The sequence below is a fragment of the Rhincodon typus genome, chromosome 26, assembly GCF_021869965.1.
Source record: "Rhincodon typus isolate 14 chromosome 26, sRhiTyp1.1, whole genome shotgun sequence".
Classification (NCBI taxonomy): domain Eukaryota; kingdom Metazoa; phylum Chordata; class Chondrichthyes; order Orectolobiformes; family Rhincodontidae; genus Rhincodon; species Rhincodon typus.
Genome location: NC_063357.1, coordinates 40603334 through 40622188, shown reverse-complemented (window position 1 = coordinate 40622188; position 18855 = coordinate 40603334). Strand labels below are relative to the sequence as shown.

Below are 18855 nucleotides of genomic sequence, written 5' to 3'. Positions count from 1 at the left end.
ACCTGACTTAAGCTGTCCATCTTCCTACTTGCCTATCTGCTCCAACTTTCCTGCGAACCAATCACAATAACCCCTACCTGCAGCCACTTAACACCATCTCTCCTACCCTTCCCCCAGCCCCCACGCCCCTCCCTGTATTTATTTCTGGGCTCTCCTCCCCAGTCCTGACAAAGGGTTTGGCCCGAAATGTTGACTTTCCTGCTCCTCTGCTGTCTGACCTGCTGTGCTTTTCCAGCCTCTCTCCTATCGACACTCCAACATCTCTTCCCTTTTTAAATAGCCTAACATGGTACCTTAACAAACACCTGAAAATCCAAATATATTTCATCTACTACTTCCCCTCTACCTATCTTGCTTATTACCACCTCAAAGAATTGTAATAAATCTGTTAGATATGATTTTGTGAAACCAGCCTGACTCTGTTTGATCATATTATGTATTTCTAAATGTCCTGCTATTACACCCTTTATAATAGTCTCTAACATTTTCCCAATACCAGAAATTAAGCAAACTAGCCAATAGTTAAGTTATTTTTGTTCTTTTCCCTGTAATAAAGGTATTATATTGGCAACTTTCCAATCATTAGGGACTTTTCTAGAGTCTAAGGATTTCTGGAAGATTACTACCAGTGCATCCACAATCTCTGCCGCTACTTTAACATCCCAAGATGCATTTCATCAGGTCCAGAGGACCTATTGGTCTTTAGTTTCCTCAGTACTTTATCTCTAGCGATAGTCATAATTATTTCCTGTTCTCCCTTTGCCCTTTGATTACTTAGTATTTTTAGGATGCTATTAGTGTTTTATACTGTGATGATTGATGCAAAGTATTTATTCAACTCCTCTGCCATTTCCTGATTCCTCATTATTATTTCCCTAGCCTCATTCTCTAAGGAGTCTCTGTTTGCTTTGGCCTGTCTATTCTCCTTTATATATTTATACTTACTGTCTGTCCTGATGTTATTTCAAGTCTGCCATCGAAGTTTATTTTTTTCCCTTTTCTTGGGTTATCTTTTAGTTGTTAAAATATTCTCAATAATCTGGCTTACTACAACTCTTTGCCACACTGTATATTATCTCTTTCAGTTGATGCTATCCTTAATTAAGTTCTCCGGTTAACCCATATTTAGCTTATCCCCTTCTTGGAATCCTAATTTCTCACTGGGCTGGATCTTTGTGAGCCATGAACTATTTTTTAAATGAACTATTTTCTTAAATAATTCCTCAACTTTCTTTTATGCAAGACTGCTTTCCCAGTCTACTCCTAACTCTAACCTGATTCCTTTTGTAAAAACCCCAATTTAAGTTCAGCATAACTGTTTCTGAGCTAAGTTTCTCCCTCCCAAATGAAATCCTAAATTCTGCCATGTTATGGTCACTATTTTCTAGGGATTCTTTTCCTCCAAGATAATTTAATAAATCTGCCTCTCCATATGTCACCAACTCCAAAATAGCCTAATCCCTGGTCGTATCCATGACATATTGCTCTGGGAAACTGCCCCAAATGCACTCTGAATTCATCCTCGTGACTATCTTTTTAATTTTCATGTTGATGAAGGCAATCAGATTGGCAGTCACCGATGATAAATGTAGTGTGTTTTTTTTACATGCCATCATTCTCCTGATTTATTCTGTCCTGCTGTATGTAATTTAGGTTTGTCAACAATATCAAAACAGAATAAAGCATGACCCCCTCCAACATTGCTTTTCTCAGCAAAAGTACTTTTAAAAATGTATGTTGTGTGATAGAGTGTATTTAAGGGTGATGTATATTTAATTAAAGTGTGACATGTTAAACTGCAGTTTTGTGATATTTTTGGATTTTTTTCTGATAGTTGCATTTCCTTTGTAGTCAAGACAGAATAAAGCAGTCACGAAATGAAAACTAATACAGGTACTATGTGCACAAGAATATCTTCTATTGCCAGTGAGCAGTAGCATGTAGGGGGAAATAGGGGAGGGCCCAGACAGATCCTTGGTTGACACCAGAGGTGATGTGGGAGCAGAAAGAGAAACCCACAGGTGATTCTCTGGCTCTGTTCTGGACAAATAAGAATGGTGGCAGACCAGTGCCATCTCTCCTTGTCCGAAGCAGAAGATCAGCCATGGTCTCACTTAACGGTGGTTCAGAAAGTAGGCCATTCAATCCTATTTTTAATGGTCTTTGTGGGTGACAGTGGAGAAGCACTGAGGAGGATGGTGCGGTTAACTGTGTTAAAGGCTGGTGATAGATCAAGAGGGATGATTAGGGATCATCCTTTATCCTTCATTCGCAGGAGGTGTGTGGCACTGGCTAGGTCAACCTTCATTGTCTATCCTAATTGCCTAGAGGACAGTTAAGAGCCAACCACATTGCTGTGAATCTAGCTATATGTAGTAAAGATGATAATTTCCTTCCCTAACGTTTGCACAAGTGAACTAGGTTGGTTTTTCTGACAGTCAACAATGGTCATCATTAAACTCTTAATTCCAGATTTTTATTGAATTCAAATTCTACCACCTGCTGTAGTGAGATTCAAATTAGAACATTTCCTGAGTGTCTAGTTTAATAGTCTAATGTCAATACCACCATCGCCTCCGATGTCATTGTCATGGAGATTGTAGTCTATGACTTTCTTGAGAGCTGCAATGGTGATGTGGCTAAGAAGTAGATAACTAAATGGATGGACTTGGACTTGGAGATTGGGAAAAGATTGGTGTGGATATGGAAGGCAAAAAGGGAAAGAAAATTAAGGTTTTAAGGTTTGAAGAAAGGGTGATTAACAGGGACAGTAGTCAAGGTTTTTTAAACTAGGAAGTGAGTAATGATAGCAATTTGTAAGAATAGGGAAATAATACCTGAGGTGAGAGAGAGAGTTAGCAATACCAACTAATGAAAACCTTTAAAGGCTGTGAGAGAAACCAAAGAGGAAATTGCCCCAGTGGACTAGGGGAAGGTAAGGAGATTTTCAGGAACCATTTGATCAGCTTTATCTAACTCTTGTGATAGAGAAGCCCATGAGCTCCTCTTGCTTCTTAGAGGGGAGGGTAGATGAATTGGGGATGGGTTAAAAATTATTAGTAATATTGGGGTGGGGGGGAGGGGTTGAGGGAGGTGGGGGTGAAGAAAACTGAAGTTATCTTTGCATTCCAGGATGATGCTAGAACAGTGAGCATTAAAAGCAGGATACAGTGCTGCTTATGTGGCCCTGCCAAGTCTGGAGATGAATGGTTTAACAAGTTTTCCAGTATATCCGTTCAAGGCTACATTGCTTGGATTTAAGTGGAGATGAAAGCCACGGCAGGATGAGAGAATAATAGTTTTAATAGGGTAGTAGATTTAGAGGTGGTGGTAAGGATATATTTGGACAGATCAGTACCTGTGTAAATGTAGTCAGTGGAGCACCAATACTAGATAATTATGATTTTGAAAGTGATTTGGGAGAGAGCTTTTTTCTAAGGGGCAGGCATGGAAGGGAGTAGGGTTGGAGAGGGATGCAAATGAGGAGCTATGCAACCACTGTGGCATGGTGTAAGTTTGTAGGATGATTGTATGTCGAACTCTTGAACTTGTACATAATCAAACTCAAAGTTCCTTTATAACTGTATATTGCGGAGGCTGTAAGAACATAAGAAATAATAGCCGGAATAGACCATTTGTCACCTCAAGACTGCCCCACCATTCTGAAAGATCATGGCTAATCTGCCTCAGACCTCAACTCCTCTCTTGTGCCACCTCATCGCAGCAATCAACTGTCAGCTATTTCAAAAATCTATCCACCTCCTATTTAGATACTTTCAGTGATCCAACCTCCACAACTGAGGTAGAGAATTCCACACGTTCATGACCCTCTTGGAGAAAAAAATTGCTTTGCATCTTAGTTTTGAGTCAGCGTCCCCTTATTCTGTAACTATGCCATCTAACTTGAGATTCCGTCTCCAGTGGAAACATCATCTCAACTTCAACTCTGTCAATGCCCCCGCAGAATCATGTTTATTCTAGGAAGATCACCGCTCATTTCATCTAATCTGTAATGAATAAAAACCTAATCTGTTTAGCTGTTCTTGATAAGACAGTCCCTTTATCCCAGGCATCAGCATACTGAACAACTTTTGAGCTACCTCCACATCCTTTCTTAAGTGTTCACAGTACCCTAGTTGTGGCTTCTGTATAGTTGTAACAAGACTTCTGTATTTGTAAACAACAACCCCCTAACAATAAAGGCCAAAATCTCATTAGCTGCCTTAGTTTGTTCTTTACAAAAGACACAAGTAATTATGTAAATTAGTTAACTCCATCTCTCTTTAATCCTCTTAAGTTCAAGAGTTTCTATCCCATTGGACATGGCACCTAGGAACTGTTTGCGTCTCTTTTTTCATTTGCACATGGTTGTATGGCTCTTTCATTTTCTGGAAACAATCTCTAATGAACTGTCTTGCAAACTTCCTCCAAAATTGTTGACTGTTCACTCCTTCCCCACTCCTACATTCCAGTATACCTACCCTTTTCAACATTCAGATTTTTATCTATACATGGTAGATGAAGTATAATATGGATAAATGTGAAGTTAGCCATTTTAGTAGCAAAATCAGGAAGGCAGATTATTATCTGAATGGAGATTAAATTGGAAAAGGGGGAGGTGCAATGAGACCCGAATGTCCTTATGCACCAATCGCTGAAAGTAAGCATTGCAGGTGCAGCAGGCGATGAAGAAGGTAAATAGTATGTTGGCCTTCATAGTGAGAGGATTTAAATACAGGAGCAGGGATGTCTTGTTTCAATTGTGCGAGGCATTGGAAAGATTGCGTATTGTGTACAGTTTTGGTTTCCTGATTTGAGGGGACAAAGAGTGAACAGGGTTTTGAGTTAGGTGATCAGCCATGATCACACTGAATGGTGGAGCAGGCTTGAAGGGACAGATAGGATCAGGATAGTAGGCTATGTTCGGTTTCTATTTATTGTGATCATTGCTTCATCAGCGTATGTATATGTGAAGTCAGAAAAACTATTGACTTCTCAGTGTAGTAAAATACACTGAGTGTGTCATAGCTTTTATATTTTATCAGTTCTTTCAATCAGACCAGCTTCCAAAGTTTACCATGCTAATTGAGCCGAAAACTATCTATTTGGAATTTACAAAAGCAACATATATTGCATTTTCCACAGTGATGTGGCGTTGGGTCTCTGAAATCATAATATTGGGATTCTGATATTAAATCTCTCCCAGTAAGCGTGTTTAGTTTTTACTTAAAGGAGCTAAAAGATATAAAAATCAGCATCCGTAGTTCTTTCGGTTTCAACATAAAAATAATTATCTCTTTGAGTTTTGGCCACACGACTTTTGAGCATGCATGCTTCAAAAGGCCATACCCTGACTACTGTAACCTTGGTTTTAAAGTTCTGTGTTTTCCGTATGCAGTATGTTACATAGCTTTTTACACCTTTTAATTGTGGAATGCTCCCAAATGCTAGATCAGGCAGAAATAGAACCAATTTTGCACTTGAGGAATTCAAGCTGATTTATTTTGAAGGAAATGGAAGATTTTCATTCTTCTAAACCTTGAACAAAAGCGACTGTGTTCTATTACTTTGATTCAGGTGTCTGAATCAAACTACAGAAGTTATTTAAGATTCATGCCGAAACTATTGCCCTTCCGCAGAAGTTTGATTGGTACTGAAACTTCTGTTGTGCACACCCACCAATCTTCTGACCATGTTCCCTTTGTCTTGTGCTCAAACCTGTTATTCCACTCTGCAATTTAAGTTCAGTTTTACAACAATTTTCTTTTCACCTTGCTGCGTCATATTTCATTAAAGCCTCCACTCTGAAAGACTACTTAAGCGGTTACTGCTATGCTCTCAGTCTAGACTAACAATTCAGTGCAACGATAAGGGAATGCTGCATTGTCAGAGGCTCCATATTCTGAATGAAATATTAAACATAGGCCTTTTCTGCCCCTCAAGTAGACATAAATGATCCAACTGCATTATTTGAAGATGACCAGGAAAGGTCTCACTGGTGTCCTGACCAATATCTCTCTCTGAGTCAATATCATTAAGGCAGACCGTCTGGTCATTATCGCACTGCTGCTTAATGAAACTGGCTGTATGCAAATTTGCTCAAAGGGACTTCCAGCAGTAATATGAAAAATAAACTGTGCGTCTGTGGCTTTTAAGAAGATTAAAGCTCTTCGGTTAATACTGCATTAGCTAGTTTGTTTAGATTCTTAAAATTAATTAATGAGCTAATAAATGTAAACGGTGTTGTCTGAGGGCTGGGACACAAGTGGTGTATGTATAAAAGGGATCTGGACTGTGCTGCCTGGCAGTTATAGTAGGAGCAAATTACTACAGATGCTGGAATCTTGTAGTGAAAACAAAAAATGCTGGAAATCACAGCAGGTCAAGCAGCATCCATGGAGAGAGAGCAAGCTGACATTTGGAGTCTACATGACACTTCGTAAGAGCTCTGATGAAGAGTCATCTAGACTCGAGACATTAGCTTGCTGTCTCTCCATGGGTGCTGCCTGACCTGTGATTTCCAGCATTTTTTTGTTTTCTGGCATTATAGTGATGTAAGATTCATTATCTAACATTTAACATTATTATAGTAGTTCCTTTATTTTCTGGAGTACAGAAGGAAATGAGTTTGAAAGAAGATGCATATTGCAGGTGATGAGAGATATGAGGAAGTGATTAGAGGTCTCTGTGCTCGAAGTTATGGGACTGGTGAGGTGACTATGAATATGAGAGGAGAAAGAAAGGAGAAACATCAGAACTGCTAATATATAGAAGAGAGGACAAGTCAGGCTGCGATAGGGATTTAAAATATGGAAGATGAGAAATTGCTGGTTATGGGGAGAGAATCTCTGAGAACCTCTGGGTTGGTGGAAGATGACCATTTAAGGAAAACAAGAGAAAACAAGGTCATGAGCTCAAGGATGGGGTGGGATCGTGAAAGTATGCTCAATAATCATGAAGATGGTTTGGAAAGCAGGTGATTAAATCATTTCTACCTAGCCAAACATCCAATGTGAGGGATGTCACCAACTATGAGCAAAGTCCTGGTCAAAGTTAGTTAGTGAGGTCATCTACAATAAGTTACGAACTGGGGAATAAAAGGCTTGTTTATGAATATATTAGCATTCTAGAGAGGAGTACAGTGATATTATTGCCTCCTAGGCTTTTGTCAATAGATCGGCAGTGTTGATGGAGTTATGGAGATGCCAGGAGAATGAAAGATCAATTAAAGGAGAATGGGGAATTCAAAGTTGTTGCTCAGAAAGAGGCATAACAGGTGTCTTGAATACCCCTTTTCACAAACAAATACAGCTGACCAAGTGGGCCTGGAAGGAAGATGCATTTAAGGAACTAGAGGATAGGGTGGAACGAGTATTTAGAGAAGCCATAAATAGACAGGGAATTGAAAGATTTGCGAAGCAGAAATGAAAGTTGGCATGTTTGTACTGATTAGTGAAACAGGCTTACGAGTGGTCTACTCTGGCTTCTAATTCTTGTGTTCTTAAATTGACAAAAATGTTATCAAAATGTGCCCATAAGCTGAAGCTCCTCTGCCAGTACCCAGTTGAAAATCGATCTGCACATCTATGCAACCATACTTGATAGTGTCACAACCAGGCATGCGTTCTTTGCTTTCTGAACACTTGATGTGAAACTCAAATGTCATGTGTCAAGTTTCCTGTGTTGGTTCAGTCAGAACGTGTGCTGCTGTGGATCCAGGACTGGACATGGCAAGCTGTCAAGAGAAGGTAACTTTCGCCATCTCTAGAAAACAGGACTCTTCTTTTTTTAAAAAAAATTCTAACCAAAATAACTGCTTTAAAATGGAGCTGGGTTTGTGCAACCAGATCCTGAAATAATCTGTACAGGAGGTGACCTTCAGAAATAGTCAGTGCTCTCCTTCTAACCTGCAGGAAAACAACCATTCATGAATGAGTGGTCATATATATGAGCATAAGGAAAGAGAGATTTAGGGCTAATTTTAGAATTTGACTCATTGGCTTTGTGATTCTTGGTGCCATCGTTGATGCAGGCGGCTCCATGACACAACAAACAATAAAGACACTAGCACTTCAGCTTCTGTATGAAAATTCTCTCCCCTCCCCTTTAGAGTTGTGGCCTCAACAATTTCAGGCAAACAGTCTGGTCATATTTCTGTTTGTCAGAGCTTGCTGTGTGCAAATTAATTGCCATGTTTCATATACTGCACACTGAAAGTATTTCATTAGCTGTAAAATGCTTTGGGGAACTTGTGAAAGGTGCTATGCAGGTGAAAGGTGCTATGCAGGTGCAAGTCTTTTTTTTTTAAATTCCCTTCATAAATATTCCTAATTTCATAGGTTTTGGATGGAGTCTCGTTCTTTTGTTTTTAAATGTGTAACATGCCTAACGGCATAGTTACTTAGAACCCCTCACTCCAGTAAGGAAGTGGCATGTAGATTTCCCCTACATTGTGCAATTAATGTTTGACGAATGGCTGAGTGGTACGTTCTGTTGTAGTTGAGGATCATTCTAGCTTTAGCATATCATTCTGTAATTAACATTTCATCTTGTGCTCATACATGTGGCAAATCATTTTTATAATTTACAGAGCACTTTGGAGAATCTTGCAGAAGTTCCCACCCCCTCTCCCACTGTAACTTCAACTGAAATTTCGGAGAAATGGTGGCAAAAATTTTATTCATACAGCTTCCAGTAGTGTTAAAATGGGTGATTGGGAGAACCCCATGAGAATTAATCATTCTCTAAATGTTTCTTTTGAAAGGAGAATCCACATTCAAGAAGTCAATCCATCTGCAGCTGTAGTTACTAGCAATTTTTCCCATACTACTTATAGACTCTAAGCTGTGTTGATGGTGTTCCGGAAATATTTGTGTACTGAAGACCCTGAATAAAAGTTGAGAAATGTACCTCAAAGTAGTAATTGGTATAATGGAGAAAGGGTCCATGTACAACCATGCTGTAGTTTTTGATTAGGGAGAATTGATGTTTTCTGCTTGATAATGTTTATGGATTTCTGTGGCCGCATATAGAGCACATAGAGGACTGAAACCTACATTGTACCCCTTCCAATGTCAATACACCCTTTTTAAGGTGTGGTGCCCAGAAATGCTCTCAGTACTCAGAGTGTTGTAAAGCTCCAAAAGAATTGATACTAGGAACGCTGCTTTATTAAAATTAAAACTTATGCATATGGGCAGCCTTCCTGCTAATGTAATTTCTCCCGCACAACTGCCAGGCTCCGTGCGCGGCAGCAACTTCCAAACTGGAAATCAGTGCTGCGAAAGGTGTCTGTGTGCCAATCAACATTCATAGGCTGTGAATTGTTATATATGTGTACAGCCACCTAGCTTAGAGTGAATGTTGTGTAGAGGGCATAATGTCAATTTAAGTGTTACAAGACTTGGAATAGAGTGAGGATAGAGGTGAAACTTAAAACGGACATAGATGACTGGCAGAATGCGTGGATGTGGTAGATGAAATTAATGCAGAGAGGTGAGGAAGGTTAGATTTTTTTGATATGATGCCTTTCTTTGAAATTCATAATATTGAGGGCACAACCCAGATGCAGGTGCAGGAGCAAAAATACCTGGAAAGATGTGTGCAAATTGTTGAAGGTGGCAGGACAGGTTGAATTAATAGTGAATAAAGAAGATGGCATCCTGGACTTTATAAATGGAAGGATAAATACGAAAGTAATGATAAATGTTTATAAAGCACAGGTTCCTCAATTGGAGTGTTGCCTGTAATTTTGGCAACTGCACCTTAGAAACGGTGCAAAGGCTTTCTTGAGTATGCAGAAAAGGTTCAAGATTGGTTGCACATCACAGGGAAGGGAGAGGTTGAGGTTGTTCTCCCTGGAAAGTCGAATAATGAGGTCGAAAGGAGATTTAATTAAGGTGTTTTTAAAAAAAAAAAAGTTGAGGCCTAGACAAAGTAGATCAGAAGAGCCTACTTCCATTAACCGGGAATGCACAAGTGAACTATAATTCAGGCAACGACTTTTGGCAAAGGCAAAAAAGGAAAACTTAATCAGTAACAAAACTGGAAGAGTTTGTTTCTCTCACTTGTGCTCTCACTCACACTTGCGCTCTCTCCCCCCTACTTCCCTCAGCCTCTTGAAAAATAACACCTATGAAAAAGCAAATTGATTAAACATCTATTCACTGAGAATTTAAAAGAAAACTATAAATTTCACAATTGCTAAGGAAAAAAACTATGGTCTCAGGCTGAAATCTAACATTTCAGAGACTAAGAACTTCAAGTTACCGATTCTTGATCATCCTTTCTGTGCCTGTGTTTGATGCTTTGTTTTATCATTTTTTTTCTCAGTATTAATAAGAAATGAAATTCCTCTTCATTTCACTTAGATCCTTGTAGTTGGATTCTTACTTTTTGACTAATCTTGCATTTTAATTGAAGTGTGATTTAGTTGCTTGCCAGAAGAATAAGTTTCTTTTTGTGCTGTGGCCATAGGAAGGGAGCCGTTCCATCCCTCCTAACCTGGTTGTAACGAGTCCCATAACTTACAGGGTTGCAGAACAAGATGTGAAAGCTGGAGTAAGCTGAATAGCTCTTCTTCCATCAGCACAGATAAAGTGAGCAAAATGGGCTGTCTGTGTAGTTTGCAGGAAATTGGCCTATCTTTTAACCCTGAGATAGCTTGTGGTGATGTTTAAACATTTCAACTACGGTTGCAGATCAGGAATGGGTTCCTCTTCTGATTCAGAAGTAGCAAATGTTTAGTAGTCTCAAAGTAGAATTTGCGTGTGGTCAGATAGTGGTCCTAAATGAGATCCGGGAGATAGGTAGAGGTTGCACCCGGAATATGTCTGCATCTAAAAGATTAAAAAGCTGTTGAATTAAATTAGAATACTTGTCCTTTATATTAGCACGTTTTCTTCTGATATGTATGCGGGGATGACTTTAATGACTGAAGACCAGGTTGTTGGCAAACTTTCATGGTAGATACTTGTTTCTAGTTTTGGAATCTATGCTATACCGACTATATGACTGCCCTAGTACATGCTAACCATGTTTAGCAATGCTGGAAGCACTTGCACTTTAAGTGTACGTTTTTGTGTACTTTTACTAACATGAATAGCTTCACGCATGTGATAACTCTTCAGTTCAGCAATGATCTGTATTTCACTTGCCAGTGCTCTTAATCAAAGCTGCTTCTGAAAAGCCCCAAAATATGTTTCTTTTTGTCGTGTGAGGTGTTTCTGATGGAATTTATTTTTAAACATGAACTCTTTCTCTCTCCACACATGCTCCCAGACTGTGGAGGTTGTCCAGTACTTCCTACTTGCATTTCAGATTTCCAGCATCTACAGTTTTTGTCTTTTTTTAAAAGACAGTTCAACTGATTTAAAAAAAAACTCTATTGTGGAAAAAAAATTGACTAAGTGTCTTTGTTAATGCTTTAAACATGCAAATTCAGCCAATCTATAGAGCCTAGGGTTGGAACTGATGTTCCTTTCAAAACTGTCCTGCCAACTGTGCAGTGTTAAAAATAGTACAGTACTTTTGGCAGTCTGTGAAAATTGTAATTGGTTTTCCCAATTAATTCAAAATAGACTTGAACATTAACTTAAAACCCTTTTTAACCCTACATATGGAAAAAAAATTGTGTTTTGTTTGCTAAACAGACATGAAATGAAATTACAAAAGTCTCTTTAGTCCTAGTATTTGAAAGCAATGATTGCTATACAAAAATGTTTTTTTTTTTCCCCAGCAGTCATCAACAAATAAACTGTGCTAACTATTCATTACTCTTAAATTGCCCACAAACATTTTCTAGGCTTTTACACAGGAACCTATGATTAGAAATCTTCCAGAGTGTGTGGGACTCATATATGAATGGAGCAAGCAACTGTTTCTCCATAATCAGGCAATTGAGAATCATTCCTGACACTGCAGAGTCTGATCTGAAAGTATTGGTTTGTTCTTTAATAACGAAAACACCCACAAGCCTCGCCCTTATTGTCATAGGTAGTCCAGGCCATTGTATGCAGAATCTTAAAAATTTATTTGCAAATTCTTTGTGATGAAGTGAAGCTCTTGCTTCTAAGAAAGGTGCTGAGGTTGGTGTGGAGACCATCATTTTTCTTCTTATTAATATTTAGATTCTTTTTCTTTGTTCATCTATACAACAGTGCTGTTTATCCAATTGCTATTAGGAAAGCTCTAGCTTATTTTGTTGTCTGTAATCAAAAGAAAATTGCTAGAGAATCTCTGGGTGGCATTCTTAGGAAGATTGGTTTTTAATGAGATTGGTAAATTGTAGTGATTGTAACAAGGTTAGCTAGGTGGACCTCATAGAATATGAGTTCCCTGATTGGGGCTGCTTATCAGATTCAGTCAGGGAGTCCTGGCTGACAGATACAAACTGGAGTATCAGACATCCTGTCCACTGAGAGCTGGCTCTGAGGGAGCTGGATCAGTGTCAAGGATTTTCCACATGTATACACAGGGTGACCTGGTGACGGGATACCAGCCTGTGTGGAGTTATTTCACATCCATCCCCCATTTTACAAACCTTGGCACCATGCAGTAGCAAAGCTTCTAATTCACATCAAGTGTAGCACAGGGGATTCTGTAGTAATACAGTTGGGGTGTGGAAGTCATGCATTCTTTTCCTTGTAATATTGTCTTAGTCTTCGTGCCAAACTGGCTGAAGATGACAGAAAGAAAGAGGTAGGGGAGCTTTAGAGAAACAGTTGGAGGATTGCAACCAATACAGTTTGGTGTGTGGACCTCCGAGGTTCATATGCAGTGTTGACTTCCAAAACCCAAAGTCCATGTGTCAGCATACGCTGAACCTCAGAACTTCCATGCAGATCAGATGGAATGTTAGTTGGAAACATGAAGAGAAACAAACCCATAACAGAAAATGCCAAAGCCTTAATTCACAAACCTTTTTAAAACATAACCCATAAGCCTGCTGTTGTCTTTAATCAAAACTCTCCAGGAACAGGGAATATTAAAGTTTACAATCTCTTAATTACTTTTACCATTACACCTTAAGGCCAGGAATCTGACCTGTAGATAGTTGACAATTAAAACCTAAATAAATTCACTCACTGTTTACCCAACAGCTGGTGGATCTATGAGCTTAAAAGTACACTGCTTTACTCTTGCCAAAAAGATAATACATTGCATGCTACATAACCATAATACTTCTATCCCTATAAGACAATGAAACATCTTGCTTAGTTTGAGCAATGTTGTGGATCTTTTGTAAGTAATATATCAAACAGAGCATTTCTGTGGGCACGGATACCACATTGCAAATGTTATGTTTTCCACAGATGCAAAAAATTCTTAAAATGCTGTTGGTTGTGGCCTATATTTCTATTTTCATGCCAAAAGCCAATCAGTGTATTCCAATTTGCAAAAAGGTTTCAAAAATGATTTGTCTGTAAATGATCTGAATGTCTGTTTCTCCTAATTTGTTAGAAAAGGGCACAGCTGAGAAATGACTCAATATTTCTTAAAATAAATGTTATAACCCTGCTTAACAAATGAGTAATCTCCTGGGATATCAGCTATTATGTTGGAAAATGAAACAATTCTTAGCATTACTCGTTTATTGCTTTTTTTAGCAAAACGTTTAGTAGAAAGAAAGACCACACTGTCGTGTGAGAATTTGGCTTTAATTGTGTTTATAAAGTTGAATGGTGCACAGTGCCATTAACACTTCCTTTCTTTCCAGCATGTATGTGTGGACTGTAAGAAGGATTTCTGCACAGCCTGCTCCGTCCAACCTGAGAACAGTCCCAAAATGTGCCACACTTGTCAGAGATTCCGTGCCACTGACTTTGAACGAGGAGAGCTAATGAAACTGAAAGTGAAAGACTTGCGTGATTATCTCCAACTACATGAGATTTCAATGGAGATGTGCAGGGAGAAGTCGGACCTGGTGGACCTAGTGCTGGGACAGCGACCTCCGACTGCCCCAACCCATCATGTGCATATTCCTGTTTATAGAATGGACAATCCTGAGCAGCAGTACTTCATTCCAAATACACACATGGGGACAACAGCATCTACCTCACGGGATGATCCACCGCCATATGGAGCAAACAGCCCAGAACGGTCTCGGCAAGCAAACTTGGTAATTCATAAATTTAGGAGACTGAACAGTAGTCGTACAAGATATTTAAAAACTATATTTGTGTGTTTGTGCCAAACTTAATTCTATATCAGCAGTAGGAAGAAGAAATGACAATTAAGTCATATTTTGGTCAATAAGTCATTTGACTGTGTCTCGTAGATAAGTTATAGATTTGCAACCCATTAAATGCAGCACAACAACTGAGTAAGGATGTACGTTCAAACCAAATTCATTAATTTTACAAAGTTCTAGTGGAAATTAATCGTGTGTATGTATTCCTGGGGTTGTCTTCCAATATGGAAATAAAGAACTTCCTTTGTTTAGTAAAATAGTAGCTAATGGTGATGTCTTGTGTTTACTGGGAAATACTGTAAAACAGTCTATGTAAATAACTTGAGTCAACTGGTGCAGATCATTATCAATGGTTTATGCTGTTCCCATAGAAATTGAAAAATACTGGACTGGCAGTGAACTCTAATTACAAATGATATTTGATCACTGATATATCCTTCAGTATTAGTTGTGAGCTTTTTTAATCTAATGAATCAATTTCATTTTCATTTCATTGACCATTTTGGACTATGAGTATAATGCAATTTCTCTTGTTTTTACATACATAGTTGAACACCGAAATGTCAGTAGAGAATCAGAATGAGTCTGTGTCACAAATGGAGGATGAGACTGAGGTGTGTTGCATCTTAACTTTTGGTGCCATATTGTAGTTCTGTTTTGTTTTTAGAATTCTGTAAATGATACCAGTACAAGATAGCCAGTGGTGATGTTTTCTAAAGTAAATAATAATTTTGTATGTACTATGTTGATCATACTTTTAATCCAAATGGTCTGTTTTTATTGAGCTGGATCAATTATATTCCGCCCCACAGATTTTCACAGAAAACCACTGTAGTGCAAAACAGCAGGCGTTCAAACTTGGCAGCTATTAATTTCAAGATTCCAATCATCCTAAACTAATAATTTTCTGACAGTTGTAACTCTTGAACTATGTTGTGCTATTGCTATCTTCTCATCCATGATGATGGTTCTACAATCTAGAGAATTCAGCAAGATCAAAACCAATCCACCAGCTTTGCAGTTACCACTTAAAACCTGAAAGTTTAAGTCATTAGGACCAGGGGATTTATCAGCTTTTAAATCCCATTAATTTTCCCAGTCTTCTATTTTTAATTTTAATTGCATTTATGTTTCTCAGTCTCATTAGCTATGGACCCTTTACACAACATGCTGTTGTTAAACTTTGACCTTAAAGGTTCAGAAAAGATTTACAAGGGTGTTGCCACAGTTGGAGGGTTTGAGGTATAGGGAGAGGCTGAATAGGTTGTCTGTTTTTCTCTGGAGCATTGAGACTGAGGGCTGATCTTACAGAGGTTTATAAAATCATGAGGGGCATGGATATGGTGAACAGTCATGGTATTTTCCCTATGATAGTGGAGTCCAAAACTGGAAGGCATACGTTTAAAGTGAGAGGGGAAAGATTTAAAAGGGACCTAAGGGACAATATTTTCAGGTAGAAGGTGGTGCCTGTATGGAATGAGCTGCCAGAGGAAGTGGTAGAGGCTGGTGCAGTTACAACATTTAAAAAGGCATCTAGATGGATGTATGAACAGAAAGGGTTTAGAGGGATATGGACCAAATGCTGGCAAATGAGACTAGATTAATTTAGGATATCTGGTTGGCACGAACGAGTTAGACCAAAGGGTCTGTTTCCATGCTGTACATCTTGGTGACTCTCTGATTCTATGACATCAATGAATGGGCATAATAGAGAAAGCATGACCAAGAAGTTTGCGGATTCTGTGAAAATTGTCTTTGTGGTTGATAATGATGAAGAAAGGAAGTAGATTACAAGAATATATCAATGGACTTATCAGGGGGTTAGATAAGTTTCAAATAGAATTCACTCTAGAGGAGTGTGAGGGAATGCATTTGGGGAGAACAAGGAAGGCAAAGGCTTGCACAATTCTGAAAAGTTTAGAGAAACAGGGACCTTGGAATGGTCCAGAAGGAATAAAAGATGCTTTCCTTTAGGAACATTGGATGTGGAGTAGGCCATTTGCCTCTTCAAGCTGCTTAATAAGATCACAGCTGATCTCTCAATGGTACTTTTTATTTGCCCCCATGACCCTAGACTCACTTATCAATCAAAAATCTAAGTCAGCCTTGGAAAAAATTTAAAGACCTAGTCTCCTTTATCTTTACCACCATCTTTAAAGACCCCCTGAGAAAAAAATATTTCCTTCTTATTGCAGTCTTAAAAGGGCAACCTCTTGTTAAGGCTCCCCTACAAAAGAAAACATCTTTCTATTATCCACCCTATCCAGTCCCCTCAAGGTATAGCATGTTTCAATAAGATCACCTCCACCTCTTCTAAACTCTAGAGGATGTAGACCTAACGTGTTCAACTTAGTTCATAAGAATCACACTTCAATCCAGCGATGAAGCCCATGAACCTTCCATCCTAGGGAAATTGCATCTTTTTTTTTATTAAATAACAAAAATAGACCTGTACAGAATGCTCTGGATGTGGTCTCGTACAACTGCTGTAAACCTCCCTAAACTTGTATTCCACTCACCTTGCAAATTGTTTTGTGTGCCTGAATACTAACTTTGGACAAGTTCACATTTATCCACATTATACTCTGTCTGACAATTTTTTGCCATTTACTATCTATATCTCTTTGAAATCTTTGCAAATCCTCTTTACAATTTACTTTCCCACTCATTTTTGGTATCGGTTGCAAATTTAGCTACCATATATTTGGTCCTTTCATCCAAGTTGTTGATATAGATTATAAGTTGTTGAGGACCAGTACTGTTCCCTGTGGCAGTCCAAAAGTTGCAGTTTGTCAATCTGAAAATGACCCATTTCTCCCTACTGTTTGCTTCCCATTAACTAGCCAATTTTCATTCGTGACAATATATTAACCCCATCACCATGAGCTCTTGTTTTGTGCAGCTACATTGTTGTGGTATCTTAACAACTGCTTTATGGAAATTCAAGTACACTATATCTAATGGTTCTGCTGTGAATGAGTCAAAAAACTCTAGCCCATCGTTTAAACACAATTTCCCTTTCATAAAGCCATATTGACTCTGTCTGATCAAATCGTGAATTTCTAAGTATCCTGCTTATAACCTCCTCGATAATCGATTTAAGCACCTCTGCTATGACAGATGTTAGGCTAACTGGCATGTAGTTTCCTGCTTTCTGCCTCACTTTCTTGAATAAAATGTTACATTTTTTATATTTTGCAGTGTACTGGGACTCTTCCAGAATCTAAAGAAGTTTTGAACATTATAACCAATGCACTCACTATCTGCGCTGCTACTTTCTTTAAGACCTTAGGATGCAGGTCATCTGATCCTAAGGACTTTTCAGCCTTCAGGTTCACTAGTTTGCCTGGCAGTGATGATTGTCTTAAGTTTAGCCCTCATTATCACCTCTTGATTTTCCGTTATCTTTGGGAAGTTTTTTCCATCATCTACCACGAAGGCAGACATACACTACCTGTTCAAAGCCTCTGCTATTTCTATTTTCATGATCAAGTCCACAAATACTCCCTCTAGAGGACAGTATAAGATTTTAGTTAAACATTTCCTATTCAAATCTCTTGCTTTCAGTTTTCACATTGCTAGATATTTTATTTCTTACTCTGCTTTCTGCCTCTTTTTATTGTATTTTTAGCCATACTTTGTCAATTCTTTGTCTGCTCAGTCTTCTGACCTACCACCACTACTTGTCGATTGTGTTTCTTTCAACTTAACCCTATCTTATCTTGCACATTTTGTTACAGCTGGTCCTGTTATCTCCAAGAGCCTTTCTTTCACACTGCAATAAATGTTCAGAGTTATTAAATATCTCCATATAGATCTGCCACTGTAACGCCACTGACTTAACCTTTTAACCCAGTTTTCCACCTTAGCCAGCTCTCTCTTCATGGGCTCATAGCGACCCTTATTTATGATTTAAACATTAATCATGGACCACATTTTCCCCTTGCTAACCCCTGTCTCATTATTAACTTGCACAACTAATGAGATATGAATTAGTTAACCAAAGATTAAATATGCTTTATTGCAACATTCATTCATAACTAACAAATGCAAACACTTGCAACTTGTACGGAATACTGTCTGTTAAGACATGAGGTGGTCGGCCTCTGCTTTGAGATTCTTTGTTCTGTCGCTGTGTCACTGACCCAGGGCTCCTTTTTATGTGTGTTGGTCCCAGTTTCTTGTTATACCTAACCTTTCTTTCAGGGTTTATATTTCACCTGGGTCTCTGCCTTTATTTCTGAGTCAACCAGTGATGGACGACCCAATGTCCAATGTCTTCTGTTCCACTCAGCCACCTCTAGGTTCAGTTATTATTTCAGCTGATGCCTGAGCATTATAGCTTTCTTATTGGGCACACAGATGAATATTCTGATTGCAAATGTTCTGCAAACTTGGTTTGCAATTATTCACTTCTCATTTGCTGCAGCTTATAGTATTCCAGAGTTCAATGGTGTCCAAAGTCCACAGCCAGCTCAGCCGTTATAAATGCCTAGTAACCTTTGTTTATGATTTTAAAAGCTAGTCGTGATCCACTTTCCCCTTTGAGCATGAAATTCTATCATGTTGTGATCGCTGCCACCTAGTGGCCCCTTTACCTGAAAGTCATTGATCAATCCTGGCAGTAGTTAAGGTCTAGAATATAAACCAAAAGAACTGCGGAT

The 18855-nt window shown here is 38.7% G+C and overlaps 1 protein-coding gene across 1 annotated transcript in view; it reads left to right on the top strand.

Moving 5' to 3' along the window:
• The window catches only part of LOC109922619 (ring finger and FYVE-like domain containing E3 ubiquitin protein ligase), an 84608-nt gene that overhangs the window by 41149 nt on the left and 24604 nt on the right, over positions 1–18855 (top strand). Inside the window, exons 3-4 of the mRNA XM_048612395.1 lie at positions 13718–14119; positions 14740–14805. Coding sequence (XP_048468352.1) covers positions 13718–14119; positions 14740–14805 — 468 coding nt within the window. The remainder of the gene's footprint in view (positions 1–13717; positions 14120–14739; positions 14806–18855) is intronic.